This window comes from Eubalaena glacialis, chromosome 8 (assembly GCF_028564815.1).
Source record: "Eubalaena glacialis isolate mEubGla1 chromosome 8, mEubGla1.1.hap2.+ XY, whole genome shotgun sequence".
NCBI lineage: Eukaryota > Metazoa > Chordata > Mammalia > Artiodactyla > Balaenidae > Eubalaena > Eubalaena glacialis.
The window spans coordinates 111,266,801-111,285,253 of record NC_083723.1 but is presented as its reverse complement, the minus strand read 5'-3'; the positions used below and the strand labels follow the sequence as shown (position 1 = coordinate 111,285,253).

The 18,453-nt window shown below is 40.9% G+C and overlaps 1 protein-coding gene across 1 annotated transcript; it reads right to left on the bottom strand.

Moving 5' to 3' along the window:
* Positions 1 to 5,610: 5,610 nt before the first annotated feature.
* Positions 5,611 to 14,527, bottom strand: STMP1 (short transmembrane mitochondrial protein 1). Its single transcript, XM_061198770.1, has 3 exons — positions 14,393 to 14,527; positions 6,896 to 6,949; positions 5,611 to 5,960 (listed from the first exon to the last, which is right to left on the bottom strand). The coding sequence occupies exons 1-3, from the start codon at positions 14,405 to 14,407 to the stop codon at positions 5,886 to 5,888; spliced, it is 144 nt and encodes a 47-aa protein (XP_061054753.1). The 5' UTR covers positions 14,408 to 14,527; the 3' UTR covers positions 5,611 to 5,885.
* Positions 14,528 to 18,453: the final 3,926 nt, after the last annotated feature.

Below are 18,453 nucleotides of genomic sequence, written 5' to 3'. Positions count from 1 at the left end.
GAAAAGGAAGTAGAGAAAGAAGACACAGATTAGTGTCTCTCTCTTCACTCATCACTAACCATCAATACCACCGTGCTGGTTAAGTGTCGGAAGGGAGAAAAAACGTTCATACTTGTCTTATTAAGGAGGCCGAAACTGTGATTAAGACCATAGCACTATTAACGATATTGGACGGACTTTCTTCTGGAGGTAATGAGTAGTTCGTCCCTGAGAAGACAAGCACAGAAAGGTCCAAACACATCAGTCACTTTCTACAAGTTAATGAGCCTCTTGAGGGGAGGGGAGATGTCTTACATCTCCTAAAGTCCCCAACAACTTATACAATATAGTAAACTGTACCTGCTCAATAAATGTTTCCTTTGAGAAAAATCACTTTGGAAATCCAGGCCTCCTCCTTCCTCCTGTACTACACCCTTTCCCCCAAGACAGAGGTCCTTGCTATAGGACTGGATGAAGGTCCCAGGCCCTCCGGTCTTCAGGCATTACACATTTCTGATTTCTACCATCAGTTATTCGCTAAATACACCCTATGGGAAAAGGAGGACCCCATAGTTGCTGCACTTCTTGAAATAATTTTAAGTTACTGTTGATAGCACATGCAGTTTTCCCACAATAATTAACCAATAAGTCACTCCCTTAGTTTATCAAGTATCTGTGAGTTATAAAATTCTTCTGTGCCAAACTTGCACCAGGTTTAATCAGGAATATTACTGCTTCTGCCAATTAGCTTAAGCCAAATTATCTGGCCACTTATAAAAGTGAATGAGCCCATATGAAATACCAGTATTAGGTACACTACGTCTGGTTTGACAAAGCCAGATCACTACAGTCACGTTGCTTTAAAATGTTCAGAAGAGTCAGGATGTCACTCCTAATGTCAGGGTAGCCAAATCCTCCAATGTCTGACCTATTACAGAACTTAGACACCAAGCCTTAAAGTCAGACAATAAGACAAAGGCACAGATAAGATGATTCTGGGAGTATAAAAAAGTAAAAGGAGAAAGAAAAGTTGACTTAGAATTAAGTTGACTTAGAAAGATCGGTCCCTGTTCAGCTATTTGAGACCCTGACTCACTCCGAAAGGGAAAGCAGTGGAGCCCTGCCTGCAGCTGCTGCCAGGTCCCCCAGTCAGCTAAGCAGCCAGTTCAGAAAGGGTGTTTATTTCGGTCTGGTCAGTAGACTGAACAGCACTGTTCTCTCCCCAGACCGGAGATTTAGGCCAAAGAAGATTGCTCATTCCAGATATGACTAACAAATGTCAGCTATGACTAACAATTCTTTGTCTTCTAAAATCACTCTGCTGTTAGACAGGAACTACAATAGCTGTACTTACTAGTCTTGTCGCTTGCAAATATATTAAATGTGATTTTATCTTCTCGTATCACAACTCTACATGGGCAGAAAAGCTATAAATGATCATCTTATACCAGTTCATTTCATAGATGATGAAACGGAGAAACACTAAGTAGAGTTGCATCTTATTCTCGATTATACATCAAATTTGCTTAAAGTTGTCTCTCAAATTCCTTTAAGTCACCCATGAAGTACAGGGTATACTATCTTTTATGTTAGTATTTACATGAAAAAGACTCACATGCCATCTTAGTAAGTAAAAAATAGCTAGTTTTTCGTCCATTGTCAAAATAGATCCCTGTTTATTTAGCTGAACCCAAATAAAGTAGGTGGCTTTAGGACGCTGTTTGAAAAATACATCTGAACACTAGAATCACCCTCACGGCACTAGCAAGACATCCAAACCATTAAGACAAAGGGAACTGACAGCACCCGAGGGCACAGGGAGCTGTCCTGGGGCTGTCCCCACAGAATGAACGCCGAGCACATTGCCTGCACTATTTACAGGGCACCTTCTGCTTGGCCCAATCCTGTACAGCTGTACAGGTAAGAACCGGGCAACCACACTGCACTTTCCATAAGCAGGCGCAGGACTCAGATTTTGCAATGTCCCACCCTGGTCCATGCACTTTCCAAGACACTTCACCGTTGGGTTCTTTTGTTTCTCTCCCAGTGCCTCAAAACATGCCATCCGCTAGGTCTTCAGTACTTGACTACGTTGCACCCAGATTTAGGAAGGGTATAAACTGAACATTGGAAAATCCAAGTCTCACAGACTCCCTATTAAGACCAGGCAAGGTCTCAAAATATTTCCCCTTCACCGCCCTGTTCCTTTCCATAAGGCAAGGCCCTAACAGTCAGTAGGGAAAGGAGAACTCATTCATCTGTGTAAGGCATGGAAATGCTATGTGCAAAGTCCGAGCCGGGAAGCTGAAGAAAAGCCTCATATGCTCCAGTACGGTATATAGTGTTCCTTCAGGAGGAGTAACAGAAAAAGCATTTAAAATGTGGGAGAGCTCCACAGAAAAACAAACATCAGCATAGCACCAAGGGAGTGAACTGCCCAGTGGAAGTGAAAACATGATGCATGTTACATATGCTCCATGAACCCGTTAAGTACAGAAGACTGGAAAACCCACACATCCTAACTTTTCTCTAGAGTCACACAAATGAAAATTGAGTAAATGAGTTAGAAAGAAGGGGCTTCCCTGATAGCATAGTGGTTAAGAATCCGCCTGCCAATGCAGGGGACACAGGTTCGAGCCCTAGTCCGGGAAGATTTCACATGCCATGGAGCAACTAACCCCGTGTGCCACAACTACTGAGCCCGCGTGCCACAACTACTGAAGCCCATGCGCCCTAGAGCCCATGCTCCGCAACAAGAGTAGCCACTGCAATGAGAAGCCCACGCACCGCAACAAAGGGTAGCCCCCGCTCGCCGCAACTAGAGAAAGCCCGCGCAGCAGTGAAGACCCAATGCAGCCATAAATTAATTTTTTTTTAAAAGTTCATTATGAGTTAGAAATAAGGAAATAAAATTGTCCCTTTAAATCAAAACTGCTTAATTGTATAAAACACTAAATCAGAAGAGACATCTAAAGACACCAACTGGTAACTTCAACTCATAAAATACAGCGCCTTTTAACAATTTTAAGTAAGGTTCTTTTGGTTTTTTCTCTCCCTTTGGTTTTTTTTGTTTGGGAGGGTTACAGTTTAAGAATAAGCTTTCCAGTTCAATGTATTTTTTAGGTTCCCAACATAAACCCTGAAGTCTTATTTTTCACACGTGAGTAACCTTCAGTAGAATTTTATGTAACCCTCTTAAGGTCAGGTGTAGCAAAAAGTTTCCTTAAGTCACATCAGCAGTAGTTTTCAAACTTTTTTAAAAGAAAAAAAGGCATGTCTTGCAGTGGTTCTTCCCATCCCTCCGCTGCTTTGTAAGGCAAGGGCCTCTACAAAACACCCAGGGAACGTACCTTTCAGTGCCACAATCACAATCACCACACCCCTTAAAATCCATGATGGTTCTGGGTGCCTCCAACACTATATCTCAGTGAAGATAATCCTGCCTGAGAACTCCGAGCTCCTTTTCACTCCTGCAAGAACCTAAAACTAGGAGAGGGGCTCTGAATGGTGACCAGGAAGTCAGCCTGCGTTCACTGTGTAGCAGTTTACATGGTGAAGGTGATTTGCTGGGTGGCTCCCACTGGCAGAAATGATCCTATCATCGAGGTAAGTGTCACTCCTGAGGGAAGCTCCAAGTCCAAACAAGCTTTGTTTACAATATATAATTATAGAGACCTAATTTTCCAACATCCAAGTGACCCTCAAAGAAGCCACTCTGGGAGGAACACACGCACAAATAACAATGCTCCATGGCTGATAACAAGGGATCCTCTTTGGAAACAGTTTTCCAAGCTTGTGGCTTGAAAAACCCTTTTGAATACCCTCAAGGATGGTAAACCTCTAGGCTTCGAGGCTGTAGTTCATTCTGCTAACAATTCGGTCATTCAAGATCAAACCTTGTAAGCCAGGTGGTATGATCAAGGTGCATATTATAGATTTTCATCAACAAAGAGAGTGACCATAGAATAATGACAAATTTTGCAGTTCATAAACTGGCTCCAAAAGTGAGTGCAGAAAAACAAAAGTATTCTGACCAAAAGCAACATGTTTGGACTAATATCTACTATTTATTGGACATTGCAAAGCACTGTGCTACACATCACATACATTATTTCAACTGTTTCTCATGGAAGCCCTATGAGGTAGGTATTGTATCCACATCTTACAGAGAACACAACAGTTTCAGAAAAATAAGCTGCTTGCCCCTGATCACACTGCAAGGGAGAAGCCAACCATAATATGATCCTAACCTGTCTCACGCACCAGTACAACCTGACAGGGACAAAACTTATCTCCATGTATGAAAGATCCATGTTTCCAAAGAGAAGTAGATCACTTCATTTTATAATCACATTTAGTATCAGTGGCATCACCGTCTGAAAAGAAAGGTCTCTAAACCATTCTTCCAGTTTACTAATTCTGCTAAAATGTCTTCAGAAATGGCGACATCAGTGAAGCTGTCCAACAAGCCCTCTGGAACAAAACACCCAGTGAAATGGGCCTTTATTTATATTTAGTGCAAAATACACTTCCAGGACTTGAGCTTGGAGCTATCCCCCTGCAGAGATATGTATAATAACATTAGGTTCAAGGTTATCACTGTAATAGCAACAGATAGGAAACAACATAAATGTTCCTCAGGAGCAGATTAAATAAATTATGGTATATTCATTCAGTAGAACCTTATGTAGCCAAAAAAAGAAAAGAGGTTCTTTGTTCCTTACCTACTGATATGGAATGACCTCCACTGGGGAAAACACTGTATATAGTTTGTTATCATTTGTATAAAAACCCCCATGTACATGTGTTTGTTCAGGCACAAAATCTTTCGCAAAAGGATACAGGAAACTAGTGAGTGCCTGACTCCAGGGAAAGGAACTAGGAAATGAGGGACAACGCAAATCACTTTGTATTGACCCAGGGGGAAAGTCAGGTATTTAAACTTCTTTTTTAATTAAAAAAAAATTAATTGATTATACACTTGAAAAACTAATGGACTGATTATACACTTGAAAAATTACAAGGGTAATTTATGGTTGCAGAAAGAAAAACACAAAAAGTCTTCTTATGAGAATCTCTATAAAGTTATAATTTAAATACATTTTTTTAAATGTAAAAAGGCATAAAATTTCCTTTATAGACAACTTCTCATTTATCTACCATGTAATGTCAAATGTGCCTGTAATCCCATAAAATAAGTATGATTCTTATGAGAGAACAGAGCCAGATCAAATGCATCATTAGGAAAAAACACGCATACTAGACTATGAATTCTACTGAGGACAAAGGCATTACTTTAAATACTTTTGAATTCCCCAGTTCCTGACAGGGCTCTCAGAACAGAGTTTCTTGGTTAATGAACAGCAAATTGATTTATTGGTTAAATTAGCAACTATGGAGCTTCCTGACAACAACATAAAATTAGTGGATAATTCACCAGAAACTGGCTTCTAGATTTTCATTTTAATTACTACTTTGAAACAACATAATTTAGTACCAAAGGTTTAAACACCCAATATAATTGCTAGACTGTGAAATCAGCATTATTTATATCTCATCAGCTATACAAAACTCATCAAATCTTCTTTTGAAAACGGTAGTAGAAATCCCAAAGAATAAGGGAGAGACTACTAATTAAAGGTCATGTTTACTAATCTAGCACCATAATTCCATTCTCAGGACCTCCCAAGTGGCTGGAAGGAGGAAGGGAAGAAGTGAGGATGTTGGAAAAGTAAGGGCTGTTCTTAACTTGTGGCCCCATTTGTGCTGTAAGGCAATGCAGGGGCTAGCAAAGAAGAAAATTGCTGAGGCTGGAGATGAAAACAAAAGCTTTTGGTTCAGATGGTAAACGAGGCCCTCAAGAACAGGAGAATCAGTTTATCCAGGAGGCAGTGCTGGAGTCGGCCTCATGAACTAGGGGGTTTCTTCTTGGCGTCCAAGTCCTTTTTAATTTCTTCAAGTTTTTTAGCCACGTTTGGTATCTTTAAAGAGAAAATAGATTATTATCATTTCGCATCTACCTAATCAATATTTTTTCATTTCTCTTCCTCTAAATATAAATGGTTTTTTTACTTTTCCTCTAAAAGAAACCTGCTCAACAGTAGTCTTTCTTAGCCTCATAACTGCCTAAGAAGGATACCAAAAGATGTAAGTTAAAGTAGGCTCCCTCCACAAAAGCCAGACCCTGACTTCTACTTTTATATACCCACTTAGCCCCTCAATCCAGTGCCAAGTAAAAGTTGTACATATAAACAATAAATGTGACATAAATTAACAAGCACCTGCCTAGAAAACCACATGACTCAAGTGAAGGTTGACAAAGGGAATTCCCTTTATCACACTAAAAGCTTCACTATAAAACAAATCAAAAGTTAGTATCATGTTTCCCTTCCTTATCTCTTTAAAATAAGCATTACCTTTTAGGATCCCCATTCATGGGCATTTGTGTCCCCTGATTTTCAACTTCCCCATCTGTAAAGTGAAGCTAATACAACTCCCTACTTCACAAAACGCTGTCCTCCTTAAATGTGCTGCACTATATGAATCCACCTCCAAATTACTCAGTCATCTCTACTACTGGGTAGGGTGCTGAAAAGATTGTCCAATTAAAGTATCACTTCACATGATTTTCCACAGAACTGTAAGAATCTAACAGTGTTACTCTATGCTAACAAACCCGCTCAGGATCACCATGAGACCACCTAAACTGATGGGATTTTGCATTCTTATGGTGACAGGTGCTTCTGTGAGTTCTGTTATTTTTTCAAACAATGGAAAATCTTTCTACAAAATTCAGGACTTTTTCCTCAGACCCATGGACCTTGTTTATGCTGGAAGGCATACCTTACTTCAGCAAACACAAGTCACTATGTATTAGTTACGTGAAATCAAGGAAGACGTGAATATGGTCACTTACGTCATAGTTCTGAGCCAGATACATTCCCACCACGTTGCCAAGAGTAAATCCAAGCTGTAAGGATAGAACAGGAACAGTCACACTGGAGACGGAGCTCTGTGCCATCTGATACCACACCAGATTACATGGATAATATTCTCCTAAGGAGCGCAGGACAGTTATAAGACCCCGGTGTCCAGGCTAGGGCCATGCATAGCATGAAATTCACATCTTTCTTCTATAAAATAGACACAGAAATATCCTCCCAAAAGGTTAAAGAGTATACGAAAGAATATACGGTAGCACTGAACACATCGACCTTACAAATATTTGGCTGTAAGTTCTAGAAACTCAAGCCAAAATTCTGATTTTTGTTAAAAGCCCGTTTATTTTTATTTTTTTGGTTATGAGATTTGTTATTTCTTGCTACATCAAGTAAAAAGTATTCAATTTTAAAAAGTATTCAGCTAAATCGTAGGATCTTAGAAAATGAAGGGACCTTCACAGTTCAATCTCTTCATATTGCAAGAGGCACCTGAGGCCTAGGACAGGGTCATTCATAACAGGAGCACAGGACAACCTAAATTAGATTCACACTCAAACACTAAAATATACAATGACATAAAGCAGGAAGCTGACATGCAACTGAGACAGCACATGGTTTAGCACTCTGCCGTGGGTGGAGTCTAACGGGCAGGGCACTTAAGACCTGCAGAGAACACAGGTCCCCTAACCATCTCTTAATCAGTGACAAGAGAGATGGGCACGATTTTTAGAGAACTGTAAGGGTTTATCCCACTGGGTGACTTTTCCTGAACAAAAACTGTTTCATGAAAATTTAAAGCCCTCCCTTCACACCAAAAGAGTTTCAAAGTTCCTTAAGGTTGGAGTTTTAATGATGACCTATAATTTCCTGGGTTTTTTCCCCCAATAATTAAAAATCTCCAACTGAATGCCTAACTTCTAATTTTATAAATTTGAACTGGCATCTGATTCTTTTTATCATTTTCTTTAATCAGTGTCGCTCCTATGCAATACACAGCAGAGGTTAACAGAGAAAAACAAAGCGCAGCACTTAACACTAATGGTCATATGTGGTGTGGTCGAATTGTCTTCAAGCTGGAGAACTTCAGAACACAGCTGGATCCTTAATAAGTTTTAAGCTTACTAAGCTTCAAACACCAAAAGCATAATTTAAATAGGTTTGTTGTAAGTTAAGAAGCATAAAAGAGGCTATCAAGTCTAATCATAGACCATTTTCTGATCATTTGATTAATCAAACATATCTTGTGAATATTTTTACCAATGTGCACCAAGAAGCAAAATGATTTTTTTCACTCCTATGGGTTGAAACCAGGCAGTCAGAGGTTTTCCAAATCCAGAAAGAGTATTAAATTTGCTTAAAAAAAGAGGGGAAAAAAATCATCTAAGAATGTTAGCTCTAACACCAAACAGAAAGAACAGAGGGTTGAAAAATTTCAAGAAAAATAAATTAGAGTTCTGGTTCTACCACTGTCTAGTTGCGTACCTTTAGGCATGACACTTAACCTCCTTGGCGCTTGCCGATCTGAGTTTCCTGATTTATAAAACATTATACTAACAATGTTCCTTCTAGCTCCAACATTCTAGGATTCTTGGTTCTTACCATGTGTGTCTCAAAATAAATATGGCATATCTAATGTGTCTTCATTTTGGCAATTTCACGAGGCATCAGGGCACATGAAAAAAATAGCAGTTATTTTAAAACACAAAACAAGACAAGTCATATCCAATTCCAGTTTCAGACTACTGCTAGGTCTACCAATGGGATATTGTAAAATTACATACACAACATGAGAGAAATGGGCACATGAAGAGAAATTTGAGGAAAATGCATGACACCAGAAAAGCATTTATATGTTGTTCATGGGATACTCAATAGACAAGTTTAGACAGGTAAAAAATTTTAATCTGAATAAATAAAGGATCTCAAAAAATAAAATCTAAATCTGAGGAACAGGGACTCCTTAGTCTGAGAAGTTAGACTGGAGCCAGAGTACAAAACGTCTCGAATGAGTCTGAAGCCTCTCTGCAGGCCAAGAATGCTTAACCTCCTCCAGGCCAAGACCTGGAAGCCTCCTCAGTGGTCCATCCGGATGGCTGGATGCTATCACCATGGTCTTCCTCCACATCATATGGTCCCCCCATAGTACACCCTGCAGAGAAGATAGTGCAGAAGGAAGGGAAATGCGTTCTTCCCAAGCTCAACACTAAATACATCACTATTATGTCCTCTCTGCCATCATTTTGAGACTTTAGGAATACGCAGCTTCTTCTCACAAACATATTGGGGACAATAAATGGTGAAACACCAGAAGTCTGGGGACTGAGGAGTGACATGAGCAAAGTAATGTAGAGGACAAACAAGTGAGAAGAAATCTGAAAAAAAATCCTCCCAAATACATCTGGCCTCCAAAGGTTTTGATTAAAGGATTACAGTCCCTTATACCCTGAAAATCAATTTCATATCCAGCCCTGTGAAAAGATTATAAAACGGTCTCTATCTTAAAGAATTTATATGATGTATAGAAAGAAAAGCTACATATAAGTAAAATAGTTATATAACAACAGAAAGCAGCACCCAGCACAGGATCTTGAATGTAATAGATGCATGAAAAACCAGAACTGGGTTGTGCATTAAGTAACAAAATGAGTGATACAGAAGTGATTCTTTTAAGAAACCATACGTGAAAGAGATCGGTGTACCTCAACTTGTTATTAAAGGCTCTAAAGATGCTGAGGAAGTGTTAAAATTTAAACTGGAAAGGGACGTGACTGTGGAGAATCAAGGTACAAGATAGGAATGACATGTGATGACCTGAATAAAAGAAACAGGCCCAATTAGAAAAGTGGATTTGAACTAAAAAATGGAGAGAAATACTAGTACAGAGAGCTGGGTAGGGCTAGCTGATGGACTTCAAAAAACAAGCAATGGAGTTTAGTTCATTTACAAAATGGTGGGGAGCCACTGACTGCTCTTTACCAACAGCAACATGATGAAAGCACTGCTTTGTAAGCATTCACCTGACAGCTGTTCCCAAAAATGGCTGAAAAAATACAGATTAGAGAAGGCACACAGGATAGCAAGCAAACACGAATGAATTGTTTTTCTTCTTTAAAATCAATGAAGATCAACAGAATAGAATAAAGGATCCAGACATAAACCCTTACATTTATGGTCATGTGATTTTCAACAAGGGTGCTAAGACATCCAGTGGGGAAAGAATGCTGGGACAACTGGATATCCACATGCAAAAGAATGAAGTTGGACCCCTACTTTACATCATAAACAAAACTTAACTCAAAATGGATCAAAGACCTAAATGTAAGACTTAAAACTGTAAACCTCTTAGGAGAAAACATACGAGTAAATCTTCATGATCTTGGGGTAGGCGATGGTTTCTTAGATAGGACACCAAAAGCACAAGTAACAAAAGAAAAAAATAGATAAATTTGATTTTATCAAAATTTAAAACATTTGTGTTTCAAAGAATACCAACAAGAAAGTGAAGAGAACCCACAGAATGAAATAAATATGTGCAAATCATATATCTGATAAGGGACTTGTACCCAGAATACATAAGGAATTCTTATGACTGAATGACAAAAAGACAACCCAATTTTAAAAAAAGCAAAGGATTTGAATAGACACTTCTCCAAAAGAGATATACAAATAAATGGCCAACAAACACATGAAAACATCATTAGTCATTAAGGAAATGCAGATCAAAACCACAATGAGGTGTCTCATCGCACCCACTAGGACGACTTAAATCCAAAAGATGTATAAGTGTTGGCAAGGATATGGAGAACCTTCATACATTGCTGGTGGGAATGTAAAATGATGTAGCCACTTTGGAAAAGTCTTGCAAATCCTCAAAAAGCGGAGCACAGAATTACCATCTGACGCAGCAATTCCACTTTAGGGTATACAACCAAGAAAACTGAAACATGCACCTACACAAAAACTACATGAATGTTCACAGCAAGATTATTCATAACAGCCAAAAGGTGGAAACAACCCAAATGTCCATCAACTGGTGAATGAATTAACAAAATGTGGCATATTCACACAATGTAATAATAATCAACCATAAAAAGGAATGAAGTCCTGATTCATGCTACAACATGGATAAACCTTGAAAACATTACGCCAAGTGAGAGGCAGTCAGAAAAGACCACGTATTGTATGATTTAACTTATAGGAAATGTCCAGAACTGGCAAATCCAGAGAGACACAAAATAAATTAGTGGTTGTCCAGGGTTAGGTGTGAGGGGAATGAGAAATGAATGCTAATGGTATGGAGTTTCTTTGTGGGGGCAATAAAATATTAGATATAAAAATTACATAGTGGTGACACTTGCACAACTCTGTGAACATATTAAAAAACCACTAAATCCTACACTTTAAATGGGTGAATTGTATGATATGTGAACTAACTGTATCTCAAAACTATTAAAAAAAAAAAAACAGTAAGATTTGGGACTTCCAGGGCTTCCCTGGTGGCACAGTGGTTGCGAATCTGCCTGCCAATGCAGGGGACATGGGTTCGAGCCTTGGTCTGGGAAGATGCCACATGCCGCGGAGCAACTAAGCCTGTGCACCACAACTACTGAGCCTGTGCTCTAGAGCCCGCGTGCCACATCTACTGAGCCCACGTGCCACAACTACTGAAGCCCTCACGCTTAGAGCCCGTGCTCCGCAACAAGAGAAGCCACCTCAATGAGAAGCCTGCGCACCGCAACAAAGAGTAGCCCCCGCTCGCCACAACTAGAGAAAGCCCCCGCGCAGCAACAAAGACCCAATGCAGCCAAAAATAAAATTATAAATTTATTAAAAAAAAAAAAGTCCATGTGTGTTACAATGTGTAAGAATATTGGAAAGCACTGAGATGCAGTATGCAAAAGCCGAGGGAGGAGGGATTAAAGAGGTGATTAAGAGTACCAGGTGCTGCTGCTCTGACAGATAAGAAAAGCAATGCATTACCCCAGTAACAGTACAACAGGCAGTGTACACAAGCCACGAGCAGTGCCCATCATATCAGGTTTCCCTTTAAAAGCTTCAAAAGTTTCCTTACACCAAACTGGCTAAACCATGCTGCAATTAAGGAAGCTACTGCAGTAAAAGCAAGGGGGAAGAGGCAGCAGGACCACAGCAGCAAGTTTCGATATAGGGATGATGGGCAAATATTTTAATGCAAGGAGAAATGAACAATGAAAAGAAGATATAAGGAACACAATCAGGTGCAGTGGTTTTCAAATACTGTTCCAGGAAATGACAACCGCAGAAAACATCTTGGAGGGTTCCAAAATGGGTGATGACAGAGCACCCTCCAAGATATTTAACTTGTGACTATCCCGTCACTTCCAAAACCTGTTGCATCACTACCCTTCTGAGGAAAACTGATCCCCATTCCTGAGCAGAAACTCAGAGTACAACTGATATCTTGCCAAGAGAAACTGAACAATATCTGAGTCCTTACTGTCATTGTTTCAAGTACTTTAATGTATTAACTCATTTTTAATCCTCACAATAAAACCATAAGTAGGCTCCCATTTTCAGATGTGGAAACTGAAGCATAAAGAATTTAAGTAACTTGCCCAAGTTCCCACTGCTTAAAAATGATGATTCAAAGGCAGGAGTCTGATTCTGGAATCTGACCTCTTAAGCACTAGGACATGATGGCTGGTCACAGGTTAAAAGCTCGAGGAGATCTTAGGGGTCATCTACATCAACCCCATTGTTTTATAGATGAAATGGCTGAAAGCAAGGAGAAAGATTCACCCAAGTTCAAATGAGCTAGTGAATCATTTGACAGAGGTAGAATCAAGGTAAAGTAATGCTATCACTTCTTTCAACAAATGTAATGAGGAGGTGGGAGAACATCCGTGTTACTTCTGAGCCAGGAATTTAATGGATGGGTTCGGCATCTCTCCTTAAATGCTGAGAATTCTGAATTTGCATATCAGTCACATCCATATTCATACACAGCAAAAGTTTATTTCAAAACCAAATAAAGGGCTTCCCTGGTGGCGCAGTGGTTGAGAATCTGCCTGCCAATGCAGGGGACACGGATTCGAGCCCTGGTCTGGGAAGATCCCACATGCCGCGGAGCGACTAGGCCCGTGAGCCACAATTGCTGAGCCTGCGCGTCTGGAGACTATGCTCCGCAGCAAGAGAGGCCGCGATAGTGAGAGGCCCGCGCACCGCGATGAAGAGTGGCCCCCACTTGCCGCAACTAGAGAAAGCCCTCGCACAGAAACGAAGACCCAACACAGCCAAAAATAAATAAATAAATAAAATTAAAAAAAAAAACCAAATAAAATCACTCTGCAAAGGTACTTACAAAGTTAAGTGTAAATGCATCCATGTCCTTCCTCCCAGTTAGCAATGAGCTACGGCTGTATAGGAGACTCAGTTACATCGTCTTACACTTTGGGGCTGACACTGTTTTTAACCTGAGTGTTTCCTACAACCATATGGCAGTAATTATTTCTATTGACTCCTAAGCTAATACCCAGTTAGGACACTGGAGAAACTTCCAGAAGCAGAGGTGTAGCCGTGTCTTGTTTAGGCAGTTTACGTCAAGGATACTCTCTTTCAGCCTAGAGATTGAAAAATTAATTACCATCTCAAAAAGGACAGAGGGGTACTTTTTCTTCTTTAATCTCTTTCATAAAGAACGTAATATTTGGGAAAGCATCTCATCCCAAGAGCACTCAATTTCCATCGGCCACCTGGAAGGTATTAGAATACCTGCCTCTTATCAGAATCAGAATTTAAACATCCAGTTTTGAAGGCACGAAAAACTGGAAGAAAGACTTTCACCTGGAAGTATGGCAAGTCCTCCTGAAACCTTCAACCAGGCAATCTTTGAAACACACTGGGGCTTTGCCAGAAAACCCGCTTTTAACTGAAGTAAAGACCCATGAAAAATAATTTGTTTACTCATGGTAACAGTCGTTTTACCCTAGAGTGAGCATTTTGGAAAAATTATTTGTACACCAGGGCCTGACTCAGGCCAGCAACCAGCCATCCTCCGTCTGGAAACTATAACAGGTCTGACGAGGGCTTCCCAGGCCTCTAACTCTAGCGGTTTACTCCTTTAGAGTTTATTCCTGGCCCTCCTACGTTCTCAAAGACGCCAACCAGCAGGGCTCTAAGTCGGGGACGGGGTATGTGTCTACGTCAGGGGGTGGCAGGGCAGAAAAGTCATTGAGGACCCCGGGAGCCTTAACTGGAGGAATACACAAAGCACGCGGGCACGTCACAGAAGAGCTTTGAAAACGCACGCTCTGACCCCTCAAAAGTTTTAGGGACTTGAAGGGCGGCAGAAAAATGCCGGCAAAAGGATTTGGGTGAGGCAGAATCAAAACCCCGAGGCCCACCCCGACAGGCGACTAGCAGGCACGGGGGCAGTGGGACCCGAGGGACCCACGCCCAGGGCCCCCAGCTCGCTCCTCGGCAGCTCCACTCACCAGGAACTGGAGCATAATGTCAGCAAGGAGGACTCGTAGGTCGGCTACAGCTCCGTGGGCCGTCCGAAAGTGCCTCCCCCGGCGCGGCGGGCGGAGCTCGCGGCCGACTTCCGGTTCACGCCCCGCTCCGCCCCTCGGCACCTCCCGCCTCCCCTCACCCGGAAGCGGCTCCGGGCGCCCCCTGGCGGAGCTCCTCGGGATCACCTCCTGAACTGACCGCCCGGCGCGAGCGTGCGGGGCCGGCTAGGAGCAAGTCCCAAGCCCCAAGCCGGGCTTGCATTAGCTTTGAACATTCAGATTCCAGGGCCCAGTCCTCAAATCCCGCTTCTGTAAAGCTGGGTCGGGGCCCAGGAATCTGTATTATTAACCGGCATCGCCACACTTATGATGCACAGCCAGTCTTAGAACTCCCTGACCTAGAAGGGTCACAGCAGGCGGTGGTTCCCATCCCCACGTGCAAAGCGGAATCACCTGTGGAGCTTTTGCGATATACTCCACTGGGGCCCCAAGCAGAGTTGTATTTTTCAAAAGCTCCACAGATATGCTGTGTAACCTGCGTTGAGGATCTGTGATAGAGGTTAAGTAGTAAGATGGAGGCCTTTGGAGTCTGGCACAGCTGGGTGCAATTCATGACTGCCGTGCACTTCCTGGGGCAGCCAGAAACGAGTTACTTAACCTCCCTGAAGTTTGCTTTTCTTCAGTGTAAATGGGGCTAGCACCAGCTCCCTTGCTGAACTGTAGGGGGATCAAATGAGACAAGGTAAGGGATCCATAAATGCTTGTCATGTGTCGGGTGTGGACAGTGAGATCTGGAAGACCTCTTCCTGGCCTCTCTGCACACAGAGCTGCCACCTCCTACTCCTGGTCTTTGAATCCCTCCACAACCTCCATCAACACACACACTTACAAAGCAAGACCACCATCTTCTCTTTGCTCTCAGCCTTTTGAATTCACCCTTATCTGCTATATTAAGTAGAACTCTGGTTTCAAATAATAACAACAAAATCATATTAGCTTAAACCAAATGAGAGTGTATTATACAGTAGACAACAAGGAGGAATAGTAAAGCTATTAGGAATTAAGCAGCATTTTCTCTCCATTTCTGCCCTTCTCCATACATCTGTCTCATTGTTCTCTCTCTTTGCGTCACATTTTTTTTCTGCTTTCCAGAATATGGCCACTGTTACTTAAATTTACTCATTAAGTGGTCCATCCAATAGAAAGACTGGATCACTCTTTCATTACCATTTTCAAATACCTGGGAAAGGAACGATGATTGGTGTCAGTTGCTTTCCAATCAATTGTAACTAGAAGGGACAGGGTCCCTTTGAACTAAAGTGGCTGCCAAGAGGAAGGAGATGCTGGTAGATGGCTGTAACACACTCTACTTTCCAGTATGTCTAGGTTAAAACTTGAGTCAGTCAAGTCTTGACCAGGGCTTCTCAAAATTAATGTGCATTCAGATAACCTGGGGATCTTGTTAAACTGCAGATTCTAATTCAACATATCTGAGTTGGGTCCTGAGAGTCGGTATTTCTACTAAGCTCCTAAGACATGGTGCTACTAGTGGTCTGTGAACCATGCTTTGAGTTACAAGACACCAGACTATAAGCTACATGAGGGTGAGGACTTTATTTATTTGGTTCACAACTCCATTCCTAGTGCCCAGAAAGTGAACACAATATTTATTGAAACTCCTTGTATAAAACCTTGTCTCCTTCTTGCAGATAAAGCCTTAAATGAAGTCTGGCTTTTCCCCTAAGGCCTTTTCAAAGGCTCTCTCTCCATAACCCCAAATAACCACGAGGCATGGAAAAGAAAGGCAGGATTCTTTGACTACTTTCAGGTTATTACTTAAATGTTCTCATATTTTAAAAACCTCCTTTAAAACTCATGTCTTCCTCTACCCCTTCACAATGCCTTAACTTACTGACTTCCTAGGCAGTCCCCTCATTCACTGAAGGTTTGGCATCTAACAGCCTTCCATTCAGTCCCAAGCTATCATCATCATGGGTGACTTCAAAGGCCATGAACACTTGTCTGTTCAAAGAATCCTTACCTCTAATGACTTTGATCCCCACACCACTTCAGCAATCCATCATCATGCTCATAACCCACACTTTGTCACCTCCTGGACCTGCTCCACCTGTGAAGTATTACATTCCAAAATCCTACCTTCTATCCTGTCAACTCTTTGACCTTAGCCAGATGTCCAGTCTCTCAGCTGTTCCATATTCTCACAAGCTATGAGCTTCCTCCTGGCTTCACCCTTTTCTATCTGGTCTAAACCCCCAAGAGATCAGAACTTCAATCAAGGACCATTAGCCTCAAATTTCATATCCATTGCCATTCTGTGATACTTGCCTTTCAAAATTTTAATTCTTGATCAGTCTGCCTTTTTCAGTTCCATACCGGTGATTCTGAGCATCAAATGCATATAACATGGATCATTCAACAAATGATATTGATCTAATGAGGTTCACTGTTATTTTTCCACCTGGAAAAAATAATGTTGGGTTCCTACTTCACACTTTACACATAAATAAGTTACAGATAAATAACAACCTAAACAAAACAAAGCAAAACAAAAAGAAATATTAAAATCACTAAAAAGGGAGAAATTCTTTTATAATTTCCAAATTTGAAGGTTTTTCACATGACCCACATGGTACAAAACCCAGAAGCCATAAAAGACTGATAAAATCAACTACATACAAATAAAAAATTTTCTGTATGGCAGAAAGGAAGAGAGAAAGAGAAAGAAAGAAAAACATTATTTGTAAAATAAGTGACAAGGCCTAATTTTCTTTATGTAAAGAGCTCCCACAATTCACTGAGACCAACAATCCAATAAAATGTGGTCAAAGGATATGAACAGCTCATAGAAAAGGAAATACAAATGGCTCAAACATATGGAAAGATACTCAGTGACATTCACACTAAGAGAAATGTAAATTACTACCATAATGAGGTGTCATTTTTCTCCTGATTAGCAAAAATCAAAAAGCTTGATTATACACTGTATTGGAAAAAGTAGGGAAACAGGCATAGCTATACAGTACTAATGGGGATACAAATTTTTGTTGTTGTTGTTGTTTTTTTGGCTGCGTTGGGTCTTTGTTGCTGCGCGTGAGCTTTCTCTAGTTGCGGCAAGCGGGGGCTACTCTTCGTTGCGGTGCGTGGGCTTCTCATTGCGGTGGCTTCTCTTGTTGCAGAGCACGGGCTCTAGGCGCGTGGGCTTCAGTAGTTGTGGCTCGCAGGCTCCAGAGCACAGGCTCAGTAGTTGTGGTGCACGGGCTTAGCTGTCCCGCAGCATGTGGGATCTTCCAGGACCAGGGCTCGAACCCGTGTCCCCTTCATTGTAGGCGGATTCTTAACCACTGCAGCACCAGGGAAGTCTGGAAACAAATTGTTAAAAACTTCTGTGGAGGACAATTTGGCCAAAACTATCAGAAGTGTAAATGAGCATATCCTTTATCTCAGCAATCGCATGAACTTGTATATATTCAAAAACATTCATCGTGGCAAAAAAAAAAAAAAAAAAAATAGAAATGTTAATAAGTGAGTAAATCATGTTATATACATACATTGAAATACTGTGTGTATATATGTGTTTGTGAGAGAGACAGAAAGAGAGGGAGAGGTTTTATATGTGTTGATATAGAAAGATCTTCAGTATAAGTGGAAAAAAGCAAAGTGTTGGTATGGCAAATAGAAAAAGAAGAAAGAAAGAAAGAAAAACATCATTTGTACCTATGACAAGGGACTAATTTCCTTTATATAAAGAACTCCTACATATTTGAGGCATATGACAGAGGCAATATTACCGATCGGTGAGAAAGCATGGGCTATTCAATGAATCATAAAAAGAAAATTGATTATCCACATGGGAAGAAAGTAAGTAAAGTAAAACTAGATCATGGACATCCACATGCAAAAAAATGAATCTAGACACAGACCCTTCACAAAAATTAATCAAAATGGATCATAGACCTAAATATATAACACAAAACTATAAAACTCCTAGAAGATAACATAGGAGAAAACCTAGATAACCTTGG